The 16913-nt window shown below is 50.4% G+C and overlaps 1 protein-coding gene across 4 annotated transcripts; it reads left to right on the top strand.

The window, feature by feature from the left end:
• The first annotated feature begins 19 nt into the window (after nt 1-19).
• Nucleotides 20-5827, top strand: LOC309614072 (serum basic protease inhibitor-like). 4 transcript variants are annotated; one of them, XR_014235988.1, is made up of 4 exons: nt 20-34; nt 679-837; nt 4583-4774; nt 5235-5827. XR_014235988.1 is itself a non-coding variant. In XM_082361858.1 (4 exons), exons 2-4 carry the CDS (start codon nt 1128-1130, stop codon nt 5243-5245), a joined length of 279 nt encoding a protein of 92 aa, XP_082217984.1. In that variant the 5' UTR covers nt 629-837; nt 1028-1127; the 3' UTR covers nt 5246-5827. The 4 variants fall into 4 exon arrangements, 3 of the variants coding, with proteins under 3 accessions (XP_082217984.1, XP_082217983.1, XP_082217982.1); XM_082361858.1 differs by lacking the exon at nt 20-34 and adding an exon at nt 1028-1203 and having other exon boundaries at nt 629-837; XM_082361857.1 differs by lacking the exon at nt 20-34 and adding an exon at nt 1062-1203 and having other exon boundaries at nt 631-837.
• The last annotated feature ends 11086 nt before the right edge of the window (nt 5828-16913 follow it).

Raw genomic sequence — 16913 nt, 5'->3', positions numbered from 1 at the left:
CTCAGGCAGGCAGCTCTCCTGTTGGTGTAACCAGGTGAGGGGTGGTGAGTGGTCATGCTGTGGAGATGTGTTCAGCTCCCTGCTTCCCCTCTGCCCACGCCCCTTACTCTTTTTTCTACCCAGAAAATCAGGGTTTGTCTCCCAGGAGAACATTGCCTTCCCCCAGCTCAGCTTCTGCTTGGACCAGTGCCAGGTAAATAGCAAGTTCCATCCAGCTGAGAAGCTGTGGCAATGGTTGCAGGATGGTGTCCTGTGTCACACCTGTCTTCTGAGGTTAGTGAATTTGGGGTGGGGGGTGAAGGGCATTGATGCCCGGATGTGATGACATCAGCAGGAGGCTGAAAAGGAGGACCGGAGCTAACACACTGCTGTTCACTTATCTGTCCTTTGATTGGCTCTCATCCACCCACTGAGCGGCCATCACCTGCCGTGCACTGCTCTAGGTGCTGGGATGCTCTGTGAGTGAACATATTGGACAAAATTCCACCTGTGGAATCACAATCCTTGTTTCCAAGACCCACAGGCAGAGTCAAGTCTGAGAAGTGCTGTCACTGGGCATTTGGCCCCAGCAGGCAGAAGCAAGAAGCCTGGTTAGGTAGGGAGATTACGCAATAAACAGGACTGACCCCAGCTCCTCCCTTGCTTACTCTCCTCCTCCTTGCCTGTCCCATCCCTCAGCTGGGATATGAAAAGCTCTGTCAGCCCCCAGCTTTCCTCAGAAGCCCTCCTGCAAGACCAGAAACATGAGCCGACTCTGCCTCTCCGTCGCCCTTCTCGTCCTCCTGGGCACCCTGGTGACCTGCGCCCCGGGGGGTAAATACAAGGGCCGTTTCAGAGGTAAGTCCCGGCTCACCTCACCTCTACAGGCTGGGGCAGGGTTGGGGGGAATGAGGCGAGTCCATGGGAGGGGCTGGGGAGCAGGGGTGGGGTGGGTGCTGACAGCCCTCTCTGGATTTCTCCTGAGAAACTGGGCAGTTTTAACTCCAGGGACATTTCATGACTCTCAAAAGGAATCATTATGTTTCAGCTTTTTAAAAAAGTATCCCCCCTAACTCTACCAGACCAGGGACCCCATCTCTGAGACTATTCCTGGTCACTGCCTTGTGCCTGAAGCTCACTGTGGTGTAATGAAAACATCCATATTTGTCCTTGTCCTGGTTCCTGGCCCAGATGTCCTGCAGCCCTTGGAATTTGCTGTCTTCTGTACGGTAATGCAATGAGTCAAGGAAGGGGACCCACGATAGCTTAAGGATGGGGCCGGTCTCCAATAAGTCTCATCAGGTGATTAGAGAATTAGAACTTTCAACCTGTAGTACTTCTGGGGAGAGGAGAGGGTAAGTATTGAGGCTGAGTTCAATCATCAGTGACCAATGATTCAATCAATCTGCCGACCTATGGAAACCTCAATAAAAACCCCTAAACTTTGGGGGTTTGGAGAATGTCCAGAGTGGTGAACATTCGAGGTGATGTGAGGGGAGAGTGTTCTGAGAGGGCCTGGAGGCTTTGCACCCCTCAACCCCCCTTTGCCCTGTGCGTCTCCTCCATTCAACCGTCCCTGAGCTTCAGCCTTTGTAATAAACTGGGAGCAGTAAGTAAAGGGCTTTCCTGAGTTCTGTGGGTGGTTCTAATGAATTACTGAAAATGGGAAGTGGGGTCATGGAACCTCCGAATTTATAGCAAGTTGGTCACACGTATGGGTGACCCCGGGACTTGTGACTGGCATTTGAAATGGGGGCTGTCTTGTGGGACTGAGCCCTCATATTGTTGAATCTGCACTAACTCTGCGGTTTTAGTGTCAGAAGTGAATTGACTCCTGGGACGCCCAGGTGGCGTTGCAGAATTGGTTGGTGTCAGTAGGGACACCACATATTTGCTCTCAGGGACAAAACCCGGACTCACTCTTCCCTTTAATTTGGTGACTGTGGCTCGGGGGCAGGGTTGTGTTTAGTATGCGTCAGTGCTCCCAGCAGCTCTTACCAGTTATCTGTATTTTCAGAATTCCTGGCAGAATCAAGTAGTTTATTAAATGGGTTGTGACATGATAGTATCATGGTGACCTAAATACTTACCTACTGTGTGTGCTGGGGCAAATCGTCTGTGGTTTCCTCACCTGGCTGGGGACACCTGTTACACAGGTTCTCTGAAGGGATAACCAACCAATCATGAATTTCATAACCAATGATGTCCATTTTCCCCCAAGATGTCTTCATCTGGAAGACTTAGTCTACCTACCTTTCCCTCCCCAGCCCGAAATATTTAGGTGTCAAATAATGATTATTTCTCTATTATTAAAATTAATCAGAAAAGTCTGGGACAGCTGAGCTTCTGCTCTGCCTGAGGCAACTGCAGGGAGGGCAAGAAATCTAGCACTGTTGTGAGTTTGTTCGTGGGCCTAAGGCTGTTTTTCTTCCAGGCTGGAACAATATTAGTCAAAACTCAATGCCCTTCCCCTTGCCCCCCTGTCTATCACTTTACTATCCTCTCAAGATATAGAATGTTAGAGCTAGATTCATAGTTATATAGACTTGCCTCATCATTAAATGGACTTTTCACTAACAGCAATTCAATGATATCCATTCTATTCAATGAACGTACGCTTAGCATGAGCATGAAATGGGAGGTCAATTCCATTAACAATATTTCTCAAGTCCTTACAAGCATTGTTCTTGATGTGGGGAAACAGCTGTACACAAAATAACAAACTAACTTGCCTCCTAAGAGGGAGACAGATCACAGAGAAAGGGGAAAATAACATACCAGGTCGTGATGAATATTTTGAAGAAAGAGAGTGATGGGGATAAAGGAGGCTGTGCTCTTTCCATAGACTGGTAGGCAAACCTTCTATGATAAGGAGGTGCTGGAGTAGAGGCTTCAGTAAAAAGTGCCTGGTGTGTTTGAGCAGCAGCCAGGACCAGGGTGGCTGGAGCTGAGTGGATGGAGGGCAGGGAGTGGAAGGGGATGAGGCAGAGAGGCCATGGGGGCAGGTCGTGAGGAGCCGTGTAGGATAAGAGTCAGAATTTGACTGAGAGAGATGAGGGCTTGGTCATGGGAGCAACCGGATAGGATTCAAGTTGTAACAGGGTCCCTGCGGCTGCATTGTGAAGAGTGGCCTCTAGGGGGCGAAGGGCAGAGACAGAGGCCCAGGGAGCAGGCTGCTGCAGTGGTCCAGGTGAGCAATGATGGAACGTGTACCTATGTTGTTCCCTGGGTCGATGCCAGTTCTTTTGAATAACATGAATGCCTTGGTCTGTTGAGGGTTTTATGCAGGTTTCACTACCTAGTCACGATTCATTAAATCATTGGCCACTGGTGATTGTTCAACCTCCAGCCCCTTTCTCCTCCCTGAGCGGAGCTGGGGGAGGCCATGGAGGAGGGTGGGAATGAAAGTTCCAACCCTCTGGTCAGGCAGTTAGTTCCTGTGGCAACCAGCGCCCATCCTCGGCTTACTAGGGGTTTCCCAATAGTCAGTCACCTCTGTCCCATAACAAAAGGCAACTTATAGCTCTCTTCACTTTGGCAATTCCAGGGTTTTTAGGAGTCTGTTACTAGAAATGGGATGAAGGACAAATATATATTTATTATAAATCACAATATCAATATTCCCTCAATATTCCATTATTCCAGTCCCCATGAGGTAACCAAAGCTAACACACCGGTGTGTTTTCTTTCATGCCTTTCTCCGTTACATCGTGATTCCTTCACACTTTTTTTTTTTTTGGCTGCACCACTTGGCTTGTGGGATCTTAGTTCCCTGACCAGGGATCGAACCTGGGCCCCCTGCAGTGGAAAAACGGAGTCCTAACCACTGGACCACCAGGGAATTCTCTTCACAATTTTTTTTTTTTTTAATAGTGGAAACTTTCAACCATTCAATTAAGTACAGAGAATAGTATTATAAACCCCATTTACCCATCATCCAGCTTCAACAATTATCATCATGTGGAGAATATTATTGATGTGGGTCCTCTTTTTTTTGTAGATTGTTTCAAAACTCATCTAAGGCATTATGGCAATTAATCCATAAATACTTCATGAAGAAGATATAGTTTTTTAAGATGATTACCATATCATGGTCACACCACAACATTAATAGTAACGTGTTGGAGCACAGGCCCTCGACTGGCCTTTTCACACTTCACACCCCTGCACCCCAACATTCTCTATTGCAAACAAGCTGGGTGTTGCTGTTGTTGACCTTATAGACCAAGCTGTTTTTTTTTTTTTAATTATTTAATTAATTATTTATTTTATTTATTTATGGCTGTGTTGGGTCTTCGTTTCTGTGCGAGGGCTTTTCTCTAGTTGTGGCAAGTGGGGGCCACTCTTCATCGCGCTGCGCTGGCCTCTCATTATCGCGGCCTCTCTTGTTGCGGAGCACAGGCTCCAGACGCGCAGGCTCAGTAATTGTGGCTCATGGGCTTAGTTGCTCCGCGGCATGTGGGATCTTCCCAGGCCAGGGCTCGAACCCATGTCCCCTGCATTGGCAGGCAGATTCTCAACCACTGCGCCACCAGGGAAGCCCCTAGACCAAGCTTTGATGACCATTCTCATAACTGACCCAGAGTCCCTCCCATCCTTGCAGACCCACCGCCTGCCTTCTGCCTGGAGCCTCCCTACACTGGTTACTGCATGGCCATCTTTATCAGGTACTTCTACAACGCCAACTCCGGGTTCTGCGAGACCTTCGAATATGGCGGGTGTGGCGGCAGGCCGAACAACTTCCTGACATCAGAGGACTGCATGAGGACCTGTGGTGGTGCCATCAGGCCCTGGAGTAAGACAGGGGCAGGGCAGGGTGGTAGGGGAAGGGCTGGGGAAAGAGAAGGGGCTCAGGGGGCCCCACACCATTCACACCTGCACAGTGTCTTTCCTCCTCGCTGCCACCCAGGAGAAGTGGCTGCAGTGTCCTGTGAAACCACACACTGAGCACATCCTCCACGGGCCAGCTTGGCAGAAGGTCACCCCTAGAAGCCCCGTCATGAGAATCTGAGCCTCCTCACATGCTCCCCTTTTCTCAGATGGGAACACTGAGTCAGCCGCCCTACAGAGCAGGTCTGCAGAGTTCCTGAACTCCCCACCCAGGCTTGGAAACTCATTTCCTTCTTGTTGGTCATTCTGGTCCTGGGAGGACTGTGGTTGCTCATTTCTGGGATGGTCTAGGACCCAACAGAATGTACCGTGTCCAAGTCTGGGGCTTCAGAGATGTCATTCAGCCAGTCCCTTTCTTTTTGCAGAGGACCAGTGAACCGTGCTCTCCCGACATGCTGAAGTCCGAGGAGGAGCCACGCAGGGCTGGGCTGTGGCTGCTTCTGAAACAGTTCAGTCTCCTCTGAGTCCTTCTCAACCCCACCCTCCTCAGCAGAACCCTGCCTCTTTCCTTCCCCCCATGGGTCTACTTGCTTTAGTTCTGTCTCATCCAGTCGGCTCTAAGCGCCATGAGAGAAAGTCTTCCCTTTATCCCTAGCACTTAGCACGGTTCCTGGCACAAAGGAGACCGTCCATAAATGTTTGAGGAAAGAAAGAATGAATGCAGGAGCACATTCCTCATGACTGGAGTGACTACGGGGCCTGGGATTTGAAGCAAGTGTTCTAGTCCTAACCCTCATCCTCGCTGCATCCTCACCTTCATCCCCCTCGCCACCATCACTATTCTCCTTGTGGGTATCGTTGGTATAATTTCTGGAATCTAGTTCTGAGAATCAGTGATGGCAGAGGTCTTTTCATTAAAGAAGCCCCTTTCCCCCACCGCGATGTTGAACATTTTCCTATCTGTCATTTAAAATTCTACATCCTTATAATCAATAAATTAATCTCCTAATTAAGCTAACTTGTGTGGAATCTGATTTTTGCACCTAAGAACCTTATCCAACACTGTCCATGGAGATGGTGGTCCTTCTCATTATTCTGCAGAGCAGTGGACACCTCCCCTTTTCCTGCCCTCAGACTGGGCCCTACCAAGTATTGGAAGAAAACCTATTACAATACCATCTACCTCTTAATGGACACCCCAAGCTACAAAAATATCTGGGAGACACCTCAACATGAAAGCTTTCTTTCTTTACTTCTTGGGTCAGGTCAAATTTTGGGGCAAGTTGTTCTCCTGGACTCTTAGAAGGAGAAAAGAAGAAGCATGAGGCTCAGTTGTCCAGTTTTCCAAGGAACACCCTTCTGCGAGGTCATTTGTATGGAGAGGGGGCTTCTTACTTCTGTTAAAGAAGGGCAACTACCCTCTTTTGTGAGACTGGCCATGTGCCAGGCTCTGTGCTTGTCATTTTCCCCAAATTATTTGTTTGTATTTTCCTAATGATACTGCGAGGGAGGAAATGGGAGCACGGAAATGTCAGTTAGCTGGAGGATTAGTTTCCCGGGGCTACTGTGGGAGCCGAGGTGGAGGCCCTGGCTGTCACCTGAAGAGGTCAAGGCCAGCCTCCCTGAGGAGGTCAAGGCCACCCTCCCTGAAGAGGTCAAGGCTAGCCTCCCAGAAGAGGCAATGTCTGAGCTGAGTTTGGAAGGGTGAGTTGTATTGTGTCAGGTAGAGAGAAGAGGGCAAACAGGAGCTTTGGGGCAAAACAAAGAGGTGGAGATGAGAACAGAGATTCTACATCCATCCATTTCCCAAGTCGGAGTCTGTATTTGTTTCCAAGTAGCCTTTGAGCATCACAAGGAGACCTCAACTTGTTCCTCAAAGTCCACCCAACCCTGAATACAATGAACCTGGGAGTCCCCCTGTACAGAGTAGGGCAACAGAAGTTACCTAGGAGGGGTGGGGGAACCACCGTATTTGCATGAGAGCCCTGGTTGAGTTTTCTGCTCCCTTCTGCTAGTCCCAGCTCCTGAGGGGGGTGAGGCAGCCGCTTTTGTCACCTCTAAGAAACAGACCCATTAGAGCTGAGCCATGTGGGTGTGTAGAGGTACCAGTGGAAGAGAAATTAGGTTTTGGAAAAACATTGGAGAAGGCTTCCGAATAATTAAATGTTAAAATTTCATAGAAGGTAACTAGTCAACCAGCCTCGGTGTTTTTTACCTCCTGCTAGGGGGAGCTCACTTTCTCTTGGGCAGCAGGTGCCAGCTGGTAGCATTCATGAATAGAACACTCTTCTGTCCTATTGAACCAATAAGAGTCCCCCTCCTCTCTGGCCCTGTGTTTCCACATTGGTCCTGACTCTGCTCCTAAGAACACTACAGACAAATTCTGCTGTCTGTGTTAGTTCTACAGACATTGGGAGATGGCCGTCAGGGAAGTACCCCTCCACCACCACCCAAGTCTCTTTTCGGTTCTTAACATTTGCTAAGTCCCTTTCACCATCTTTCAGATTCTCAGGACTCAGAGTTAAGGGAATGACTCTTTAGAGCTCCCTACAGTTTATGCTGCTAGGATGGTTGGCACCTTCCTGAGGTGCCCCCTCACTGGGCTGGAGGTGAGGTTAGTGTAAGAATAAGAGGATGGTCAGTAGGATCACAGCTCCCAGGTCACCCGCCAGTCTTTTTTTTTTTTTTTTTTCGTAATTTAATTAATTTATTTTTGTCTGCGTTGGGTCTTCGTTGCTGTGCGCGGGCTTTCTCTAGTTGTGGTGAGTGGGGGCTACTCTTCGTTACAGTGCACGGGCTCTAGGCGAGCGGGCTCAGTAGTTGTGGCGCACGGGCTTAGTTGCTCCGCGGCATGTGGGATCTTCCCAGACCAGGGCTCAAACCCGTGTCCCCTGCATTGGCAGGCAGGTTCTTAACCACTGTGCCACCAGGGAAGCCCCACCCTCCAGTCTTGCTTTCCCCAGTAGGCCAAGAGCTGTGGCAATCAGATACTGTGGAAATATGAACACCTAAGTGAGGGTGGCTGAGAGGAGCGGGTAGGATGTAGGTGGGGCAGGAATCCAAGGCTTATGGAGGTATTTCCCAGGAGGCACCACACTTCAAGTTCATTATTAGACCTTCCCAGCTGCAAGGCATTGTGGGAATGACTTGTTTAGAATCCACTGGGTTCTCACCCAAAAGGAGGTCCCAGCTCTCCCAAGCCAAGCCACTTTGACAATGTTTTCATGCCCCTGCCTCTAGGAAGACGGGAGCTAGAGAGATCTTTGGAGAACAGTGTCTAACTGCATCACTACAGATAAGGAAACTGATGCATAGAGACTCACATAGCAGGGTCTTTAAATATGAGAAAATAGAAAGAGCTGCTTCTGTCACTTACTACCTTATAGTCTTGGGAATCTCTCTCCAAATCAATGAGTTTCTCTTTCCTTTTTTACAAAATAAGGCTAATGAGTCTACCTGTCAATGTCTCTAGCCACACACCTCCAGAAAGACTCCTGTTCCTAGTTGAACCAGTTGGGTTTATTACTCACTGCAGCAAGGAGAACACACACCTTGGGGAATCACCTAGCATCTCATTAAGAGGATGTTAGAAAAGACCTAAAGAAATGTGCTATGGTTAGGTGATTTGGGGAAGGTTTCAGGAAGCTGGCTTTGCTCTGGATGGATGCTGTCAGGAAGTGGGGCAGTTCTCTGACTGTGTATCTTACTCTTAACTCTAAGAAGAGAGGACGAGATAGAGTTTAGAACTGTATTTGGTCAAGCAGCATCAGTCACTCATATGAGGCAGAACAGGGATATGCTTGGTCATTTTGGTGGCTTGTTAACTTAGCTTGTTTTGTCTGTGTTCAACCATGATTACAAGGTGTCCATTTATTTATTTATTTATCTATTTTTGGCTGTGTTGGGTCTTCACTGCTGCACTCGGGCTTTCTCTAGTTGAGGTGAGCAGGGGCTACTCTTCATTGTGGAGCATGGGCTTCTCATTGCGGTGGCTTCTCTTGTTGCGGAGCATGGGCTCTAGGCATACGGGCTTCAGTAGTTGTGGCACGTGGGCTCAGTAGTTGTAGCTCGCGGGGTTTAGAGTGCAGGCTCAGTAGTCATGGCGCATGAGCTTAGTGGCTCTGTGGCATGTGCGATCTTCCCGGAGCAGGGTTCAAACCCTTGCCCCCTGCATTGGCAGGCGGATTCTTAATCACTGCGTCACCAGGGAAGCCCCATGGGTTTGTATATTTTTGAGGACCATGTTGGTTATGGTGCTAAAGTGCTTTGAATACCACAGACCAAAGCACTTGCCTAAAAGCACATAGACTTTTAGTTTTCTTGATTCCTGACTCCTTCTTAAATGTGCCGTCTACTGCATTAAAGAAAGGAATAAATAGCCTTTTGTTTGTAGTGTCACCCACCTTTCATAAGCCCCCTCAGGGAGTTCCCCAGTGCCCAAGGAGCGTCACTGTCTGTTTCCTGAAATGGTCCCTTTCTTCCTCAGAGGTAACCTAAGGCCCTCTTGCTTCAGTGATAGGTCTCATCCAGGTCCAGTCCCTTGCCCACCCCATCTTGCCCTTTATTTGACCCTCTGGTCCCTCAAAAATGTAGATGGGGTTGGGGACTTCTGGTTCCCTTTGGGATCAAGTCACCAGTACCTCAACAATTAGGCACCATATTTTAAGGAAGGCCCTTCTTGCCCCCTGGTGGCAGCAGTGGGGCCTGGTGGGATTCTCTGAAGGCTGTAGGGAGGCACCCAGGGCCAGAGATGGAGATTTCCTGGGAGACTGAGATTTGTGGTCCTAGGACAGGAGGCGGGCATCCTCTGAGACTAGGACTCTGGTCCCTCACTGCCCATCCGCCTCCCAGGCACAGGAGCAGAGAAATCAGGCGTGTGCCCTGCGCTGGAGGTGGACCTGACTGCACGCAGGCGTGCCTCTGGGATGGAGAACGCGTGGCCAACCTCAAGTGCTGCCGGGCCGGCTGTGCCACCGTCTGCCAGATGCCCAGTGGTAACCCCGGGGGCCTCCACCAGGCAGGACGGGAGAGGGTACTGGTAAGAGGTGGGAGCGTCTGGTTCGGGGAAGGGGAGTGCTCCCAACTCTGGGGCGTCTGGCTGGGTGGAAGGAGATGGAAGCAGTTCAGCCGAGGCCCTCCCTCCAGGGACCTTGGGGAGACAAGGCATCTGAAGCGCAGCCAGGGGAAGGAAGGCCCCTGCACCTGGCTGGATTCCGTGCTCTAGTGCATGTCTTGGCTTCTGGGACACGATGTGGGGACTTTGTTGCCTGAGGCCTGGGGACCTGGTCTGGAGATTCCTCTCTGTGGGCCAGAGTCACAGGGCAGCCAGAGGCTGCTGAGGGGACTGGCTCCCAAAGCCTAGGACACTCGTCCCACTCTGAGTCCCCCTCCCGGGCCTCCCCAACTCCCAGCCCTGGGAAAGTACTTGGGGCACCTGGCCTGGCACCCCGAACTCCTCCATTCAGGCAGAAAGAGACTTTACAGATTTCGGAGAGCGCCCAGGCCATCTTAAGGATGTGGAGTGAGCATCTGAGAGAGGCAGGTTCTTGCCCAAGGTCACACCGCTATCCCTGGCTGGGCAGCCGTCACAGCAAGAGGGTTCAGCTTCTGCCTGAGTGGTTTGAAGAAACCAGGACCCCTCCCTTGAGCACCCCTCCCCTTTCCTCCTCTTTAACACCCTCTCTTCCACTCTAAGGATTGAGTGAGAGAAAGCATGTGAAGCTGGCCTGTCATAAAAAGCACTTGCTGGAGTTCAAGACTGGCCAGCAGGCCACGGGAGCTCCCATCAGCGAAGGAAGCGGCCTTAGACAGTGTGGAATCTGAGCTTTTCATTTTTCAGAGGCAAAAACTGAGGACTAGAAGCAAGGATGTGACCTGGATCCCAAAGTGCTGCGGTCACTGATCTTTACCCAGAATCCAGCCCCTGTGATGCTCCCAGCTTGTTATTTGTCTGAAGATGCCCCCAGGGGCTGGGAAGGTTTGTAATTAGAGACTCAGTCACTTGAGCAGGGCGGTGGGAGGTGGAGGGAGGACAGGCCCCTCGGGGGCTCCTGGGTCTGGGGGCCTCTAACCTGGACCAGAGGGAGGAGGACCAGGAGAGGAGGACATTGGGAGAGAAAGACACACAGACGAGAGGGGAGGGGGGAGAAAAGAGGAGTCTCTGCCGTTAGGGGGGGGTCTCTGCTGCTCCCTGGTCTCAGATGGACAGACTGAGGCAGGAAGAGAGAGGGGCAGGACCAGAGGGCCTCCTGAGCTAGAATCCCAGTTGTGCCATCTGCTGGTTGTGGGTCCTGAGCAAGTCGCTTCACCTCTCTGAGCCTCTGCTTTCTCGCTGGCAAAATGGGATGAGAATCCCAGATGCTGTAGGGTTGACATGAGGCTAAATGAAATCATACATGTGAAATGTCTCAGGAGAGAGTAGACCCTCCACACACAGCGGCTCGTTTTGTGATTACCCCGCTCCCTCTGAGGGATTCTCCATCTCTGGCCCTGGCGCCCCCTACGGGCCTTCAGAGAGCCCCACCTCCAGGCATGGGGTCCCTGCACCCCACACAGGAGTGACCTAGCCCTTGGCCTCAGAGCCCTCAATCCTTAGGTGACCCCGCACAGCTGAGCATCTAGGAGCTTCTGATGTTTAAGCAGGAGGTCCCCTCTCTGGCCACTGAGTCTCAATGCTTAGCACAGAGCTTCCCCTCAAATGTCATCCTTCAGTGGTCTCCCCACCTCCAGCACATTGTACCCCACACCCGAAGCTCCAAGGGTCATCACTTTTAAGCACCAGAGACCCCCCAATCTTTATTCACCACGGGTCTCCCCACTCTGGCCCTGGGGATGCTCGGTTCTCTGTTCCCAGAACTAAGCCTTTGTCATACTGTGCCAGGCCTCTCCCCTGGGACCTGGGGGGGAAGGCTCAGCAGCAGGCCAAGGAGGAGGCCAGCAGCGAGGGGACCGGGGCTGCACATAGGCATGGTGCTTGCTTGCGGCGGGCGCAGGAGTGAGGGGCTGCCCACGTGGAGGTTTTAACGGTGTGCCTCGTGGGTAGGGGCCGGGGGAGTAGCCTGGGGGGGCGGGTCTGAGTCAGCTGGAGTGCAGGGCTCAGCGGACAAGGCAGGCGGGCCGGCTGCCACCTTTGCCATTTCCCAGTCCCCGGGGATCAGGTGTCACCCTGGCCCCAGTGGGAACCAGGAACCTAAGCTGCTTCCTGACCGGGTGCAGCTCGACCAGCTGCAGCTGGACCCTTGTCCACTCCTCCTTCCCCACCTCCCTCCTGGGGCCCGTGGGCAGGGCAGCAGGAGGCCAAAGGCTAGATCCAGGACTCCGGGGTTCCCATGCCAAGACTGAGAGGTCCCGTGGGAAGGTCCTACCCAAGTCCCATTTGAAGCTGTAGAGAAAAGGTTTGATCCCAGGTCTCTATCCCACCAAGCCCTTGTTTTTTCCCTTCCATCATATATATTGCCCAGGTGTCTTCTTCGTGACACATCTAGGGTGCACAGTTGGTGTAGAGAAAGTAACGAAAGGAGCCCTCGACACTGGCCTTGGAGGGAAGGGTCTGGGTTTGTCTCCCACCTCCACCACCTCCCGGCTGAGGGACCTTGAATGAATCACTTCCTTGTTCTGAGCTGCCACGTTGTCACCTCCAAAGATGGGTGAGTGGTGCATTTCCCTGGGTGGCGCAGCGGTTAAGACTCTGAGCTCCCAATGCAGGGGGCCCGGGTTCAATCCTTGGTCAGGGAACTGGATCCCACACTCATGCCACAACTAAGAATTCATATGCCATAACTAAGGAGCTGGCGAGCCACAACAAAGGAGCCCGCCTGCTGCAACTAAGACCCGGCTCAACCAAATAAATAAATAAAATATTTTTTTTTAAAAAGAAAAAAGATGTGTGAGTGGTCCAAAAATGGTGTATACTGTTAGTAAGGAGACTGATGAGTATACACCAAGCTTTAACGTGCAGGCTGGTAAAGGCCAAAACACAGTTACCCAGCAAGAAGTGCCTTCCAACTTCCTTTCTGACCCAAAAATCTGAGGTCTCGGGACTTCCCTGGTGGTCCAGTGGGTAAGACTCCGCGCTCCCAGTGCAGGGGGCCCGGGTTTGATCCCTGGTCGGGGCACTAAATCCCACATGCCGCAACTAAGAGTTTGAATGCTGCAACTAAGACCCAGCTCATCCAAAATAAATAAATAAATAAAGATTACAAACAAACAGACAAAAACCAAAATCTAAAGTCTGTAAGCCTCAGTAGGTCTTTGCTGCTGGAGGGCAGAAGGGATCGGGGGCAGTGACCACTGGGATGACAGGTGAGTAGGAGCTGGCGACAGACGTACATCCAGCCACTGTCCCCGCAGATGGGTCCCGGGGGAAAGAGGCTGAGAATGCCTCCCCAATTCCCATGTTCAGCCTGGGGACTGGAGACAGGTCTTGGTTGGGAGGGGCCAGGGCTGTTTACTCTGGGCACAGGGAACAGTCAACAGCCATGTCGCAGGAGCCAGGTAGGGGCGCAGCCCAGGGCGGCTCCTGGAACTCAGTCTAGGGCAGCAGAGGACACTTTGATGAGCAAATGGTCTTAGCCTGTGGACCCAGCTGCCTACTGGAACTTCAGCTTTGGACACTGCTGCCCACGGATTTCTTCTGGCACCTAGCCAGCTCCCCAAGTCAGGAAACTGCCCGGCCTCACCCCTCCCCAGCACTCTGGGGCTCCCCTGCTGACTTGATCTCTTTTACCAGAATGTGGATTTTCTGAAGCCAAGGGTATGGGGCAGGGCACACGGATGGAGGAGAAAGTTTTTGCCTAAGTGTTTTACAGGCGCCATGGACTCAACATTGACCAAACTGAACTCTTTGCCCTTCCCGCAAGGACTTGCTTCGCCTCCCTTCTCCCAGGAAGCTGCCTGCTGTCCGTGCTTCTTCCCTTTCCTCACCCCCAGGAACAATCTCGTAGCAAAGCCTGTTGGTTGTTCCTCCTCACTGTCTCCTCTGCAGCCTCTGCTCTCTGCTGAGTCCAGGCCCCTCCCGTGTGCCCTCTGGACACTTGTCACGAACCCACTGCCTCGGCCCCGCCCCTCCTCTCCATCCTCCACCAGAGTCTCCTAAGATGTCCAGGTCCTTCTTCTGGCTTCGGATAAAGCCCCAAACTCTTAGCTCGTCTCACAAGGCTCCTCAGGTCTGGTCCCCATGTTTATACCCAGTACCATCTCGTCCCATCCTCCCACTCATTCTCACACACCTTCTCCTCCTCCTCATCCATCTCTTGCTTTTCCATTTGCTGAGAACACTTTCCCCACCTTCTTCTCAGGACTCTTGCTCTTCCATCAGGCCTCAGTTGAAAGTTCACTTCCTCAGGGCATCCCTCCATCCAACTCCCACCATCTCCACACTTGTCCAGTCCTCTGCTAACCCTCTCTTCACACCCTGTGCTTCCTTCTCAATAAAGTGATCACATTTCTTTCTTTTTTTAAAATTAATTAATTTATTTATTTTTGGCTGGGTTGGGTCTTCTTTGCTGCACACGGGCTTTCTCTAGTTGCGGCAAGCGGGGGCTACTCTTCGTTGCGGTGTGCGGGCTTCTCATTGCGGTGGCTTCTCTTGTCATGGAGCACGAGCTCTAGACGCGTGGGCTCAGTAGTTGTGGCACACGGGCTTGGTTGCTCCATGGCGTGTGGGATCTTAGTTCCCAGACCAGGGCTCAAACCCGTGTCCCCTGCATTGGCAGGCGGATTCTTTTTTTTTTTTTTTTAATTTTTGAATTATATTTTATTTATTTTTTATACAGCAGGTTCTTATTAGTTATCCATTTTATACATATTAGTGTATATATGTCAATCCCAATCTCCCAGTTCATCCCACCACCACCCCCTCCCCGCCACTTCCCCCCTTGGTGTCCATACGTTTGTTCTCTACATCTGTGTCTCTATTTCTGCCCTGCAAACCGGTTCATCTGTACCATTTTTCTAGTGGCAGGCGGATTCTTAACCACTGCGCCACCAGGGAAGTCCCGTGACCACATTTCTTATTTGTACATTATCTCAGAATTTCTTGCTGGAAAATGGACTACAGTAGAGAAGAGACTGAGTCAGCTTTGTGTACTTCAGTAGCTGAATAAATATTATAAGTTAATTATTCATGTTAACCTATGATTTATAAACCCACATCGTGTACACACAACAACAACAGCTTTTAAAGGCAGCTACCAAAAGACTTCAATATTCCTGCCTCACAGGGAAGGGGGTGTGCGCAGCTTCAGGTAGAGGTCGCACTTCCTCATGCTGCCTCCAGGGGGCAGGCAGGGCCTTCCTTAAAGCGTGGTTCCTAATGGCTGAAGAACAAGTGACCTGATCCCAAAGAGAATCAGCAGAAGCCCCCAATCCCACCTACATTTCTGAGACACCAGAGCGTCAAATAAAGGGTGGGATGAGGTGGGCAAGGAACTGGAACTGGGTGAGACCTATCACTGAAGCAAAAGGGCTTTAGGTGACCTCTGAGGAAGAAAGGGACCATTTCAGGAAACAGTGACACTCCTTGGGCACTGAGGAATTTCCTGAGGGGGCTTATGAAAGGTCACATCCCCCCAAATTCTATTTGTTCTTTTTTTTTAATGCAGTGGACAGCACACTTTAAAAGCAGCCAGGGGGGCTTCCCTGGTGGTCCAATGGTTAAGACTTTGCCTTTCAATGCAGGGGGTGCGGGTTTGATCCCTGGTTGGGAAGCTAACATCCCACATGCCTCGGGGCCGAAAAACCAAAACATAAAACAGAAGCAATACTGTAACAAATTCAATAAAGACTTTAAAAATGGTCTGCATCCAAAAAAAAAAAATCTAAAAGCAGCCGGGAACGAAGGAAACTAATACTCCATGTACTTTTAAAAATGGGTTGGTCACAAAGCACTGAGCTGATCTCCCTGTGCTATGCAGCTGCTTCCCACTACCTACCTATTTTACATTTGGTAGTGTATATATGTCCATGCCACTCTCTCACTTCGTCCCAGAGGGGTGGGATAGAGAGGGTGGGAGGGAGACGCAAGAGGGAGGGGATATGGGGATATATGTATACATATAGCTGATTCACTTTGTTATACAGCAGAAACGAACACAGCATTGTAAAGCAATTATACTCCAATGAAGATGTTTAAAAAAAAAGTGGGTTGGTCTGCATGCACAAAAATAAACTCAAAATGGCTTAAAGAGTTAAACATAAGACATGATACCACAAAACTCCTAGAAGAGAGCATAAGCAAAACATTCTCTGACATAAATCGTACAAACGTTTTCTTAGGTCAGTCTCCCAAGGCAATAGAAATAAAAACAAAAATAAACAAATGGGACCTGATCAAACTTACAAGTTTTTGCACAGCAAAGGAAACCATAAAAAAAAAAAAAAAAAACTGAACAGACAACCTACAGAGTGGGAGAAAATATTTGCAAATGATGCCACAAACAAAGGCTTGCATCTTTGTAAATACAAATCAAAACTACAATGAGGTGCCACCTCACACAGGTCCAAATGGCCTTCATTAAAAAGTCTACAAATAACAAATGCTGGAGAGGGTGTGGAGAAAAGGGAACCCCCCTACACTGTTGGTGGGAATGTAAGTTGGTGCAGCCACTACGGAAAAAAGTATGGAGGTTCCTTAAAAAACTAAAAATAGAATTACCATACGACCCAGCGATCCCACTTCTGGGAATATACCCAGATAAAACTGTAATTCAAAAAGATACATGCAGGGACTTTCCTGGTGGCGCAGAGGTTAAGAATCCGCCTGCCAATGCAGGGGACACGGGTTCGATCCCTGGTCCGGGAAGATCCCACATGCCACAGAGCAACTAAGCCCGTGCGCCACAACTACTGAGCCTGCGCTCTAGAGCCCGCGAGCCACAACTACTGAAGCCCACGCGCCTAGAGCCCGTGCTCCACAATAAGAGAAGCCACTGTAATGAGAAGCCTGCACGTCACAACGAAGAGTAGCCCCTGCTCCCTGCAACTAGAGAAAGCCCGCGTGCAGCAACGAAGACCCAACACAGCCAAAAATAAATAAATTTATCAAAAAAGAGAAAAGACTATAGCCAAAAAGACTTTAAAAAAAATACACGTGCACCTATGTTCAT

Source organism: Balaenoptera borealis (genome assembly GCF_965194805.1).
Source record: "Balaenoptera borealis genome assembly, chromosome: 16".
In the NCBI taxonomy this organism is placed as follows: domain Eukaryota; kingdom Metazoa; phylum Chordata; class Mammalia; order Artiodactyla; family Balaenopteridae; genus Balaenoptera; species Balaenoptera borealis.
The sequence above is the reverse complement of the archived record's forward strand: the minus strand, read 5'-3'. Positions and strand labels throughout refer to the sequence as shown.

Bases quoted from the DNA above. Each gene is read 5' to 3' on its own strand.
- LOC309614072 (XM_082361856.1), top strand. From the start codon at position 744: ATGAGCCGACTCTGCCTCTCCGTCGCCCTTCTCGTCCTCCTGGGCACC. The intron at 838-4,582 runs GTAAGTCCCGGC...CCATCCTTGCAG, and splicing joins ATACAAGGGCCGTTTCAGAG to ACCCACCGCCTGCCTTCTGC.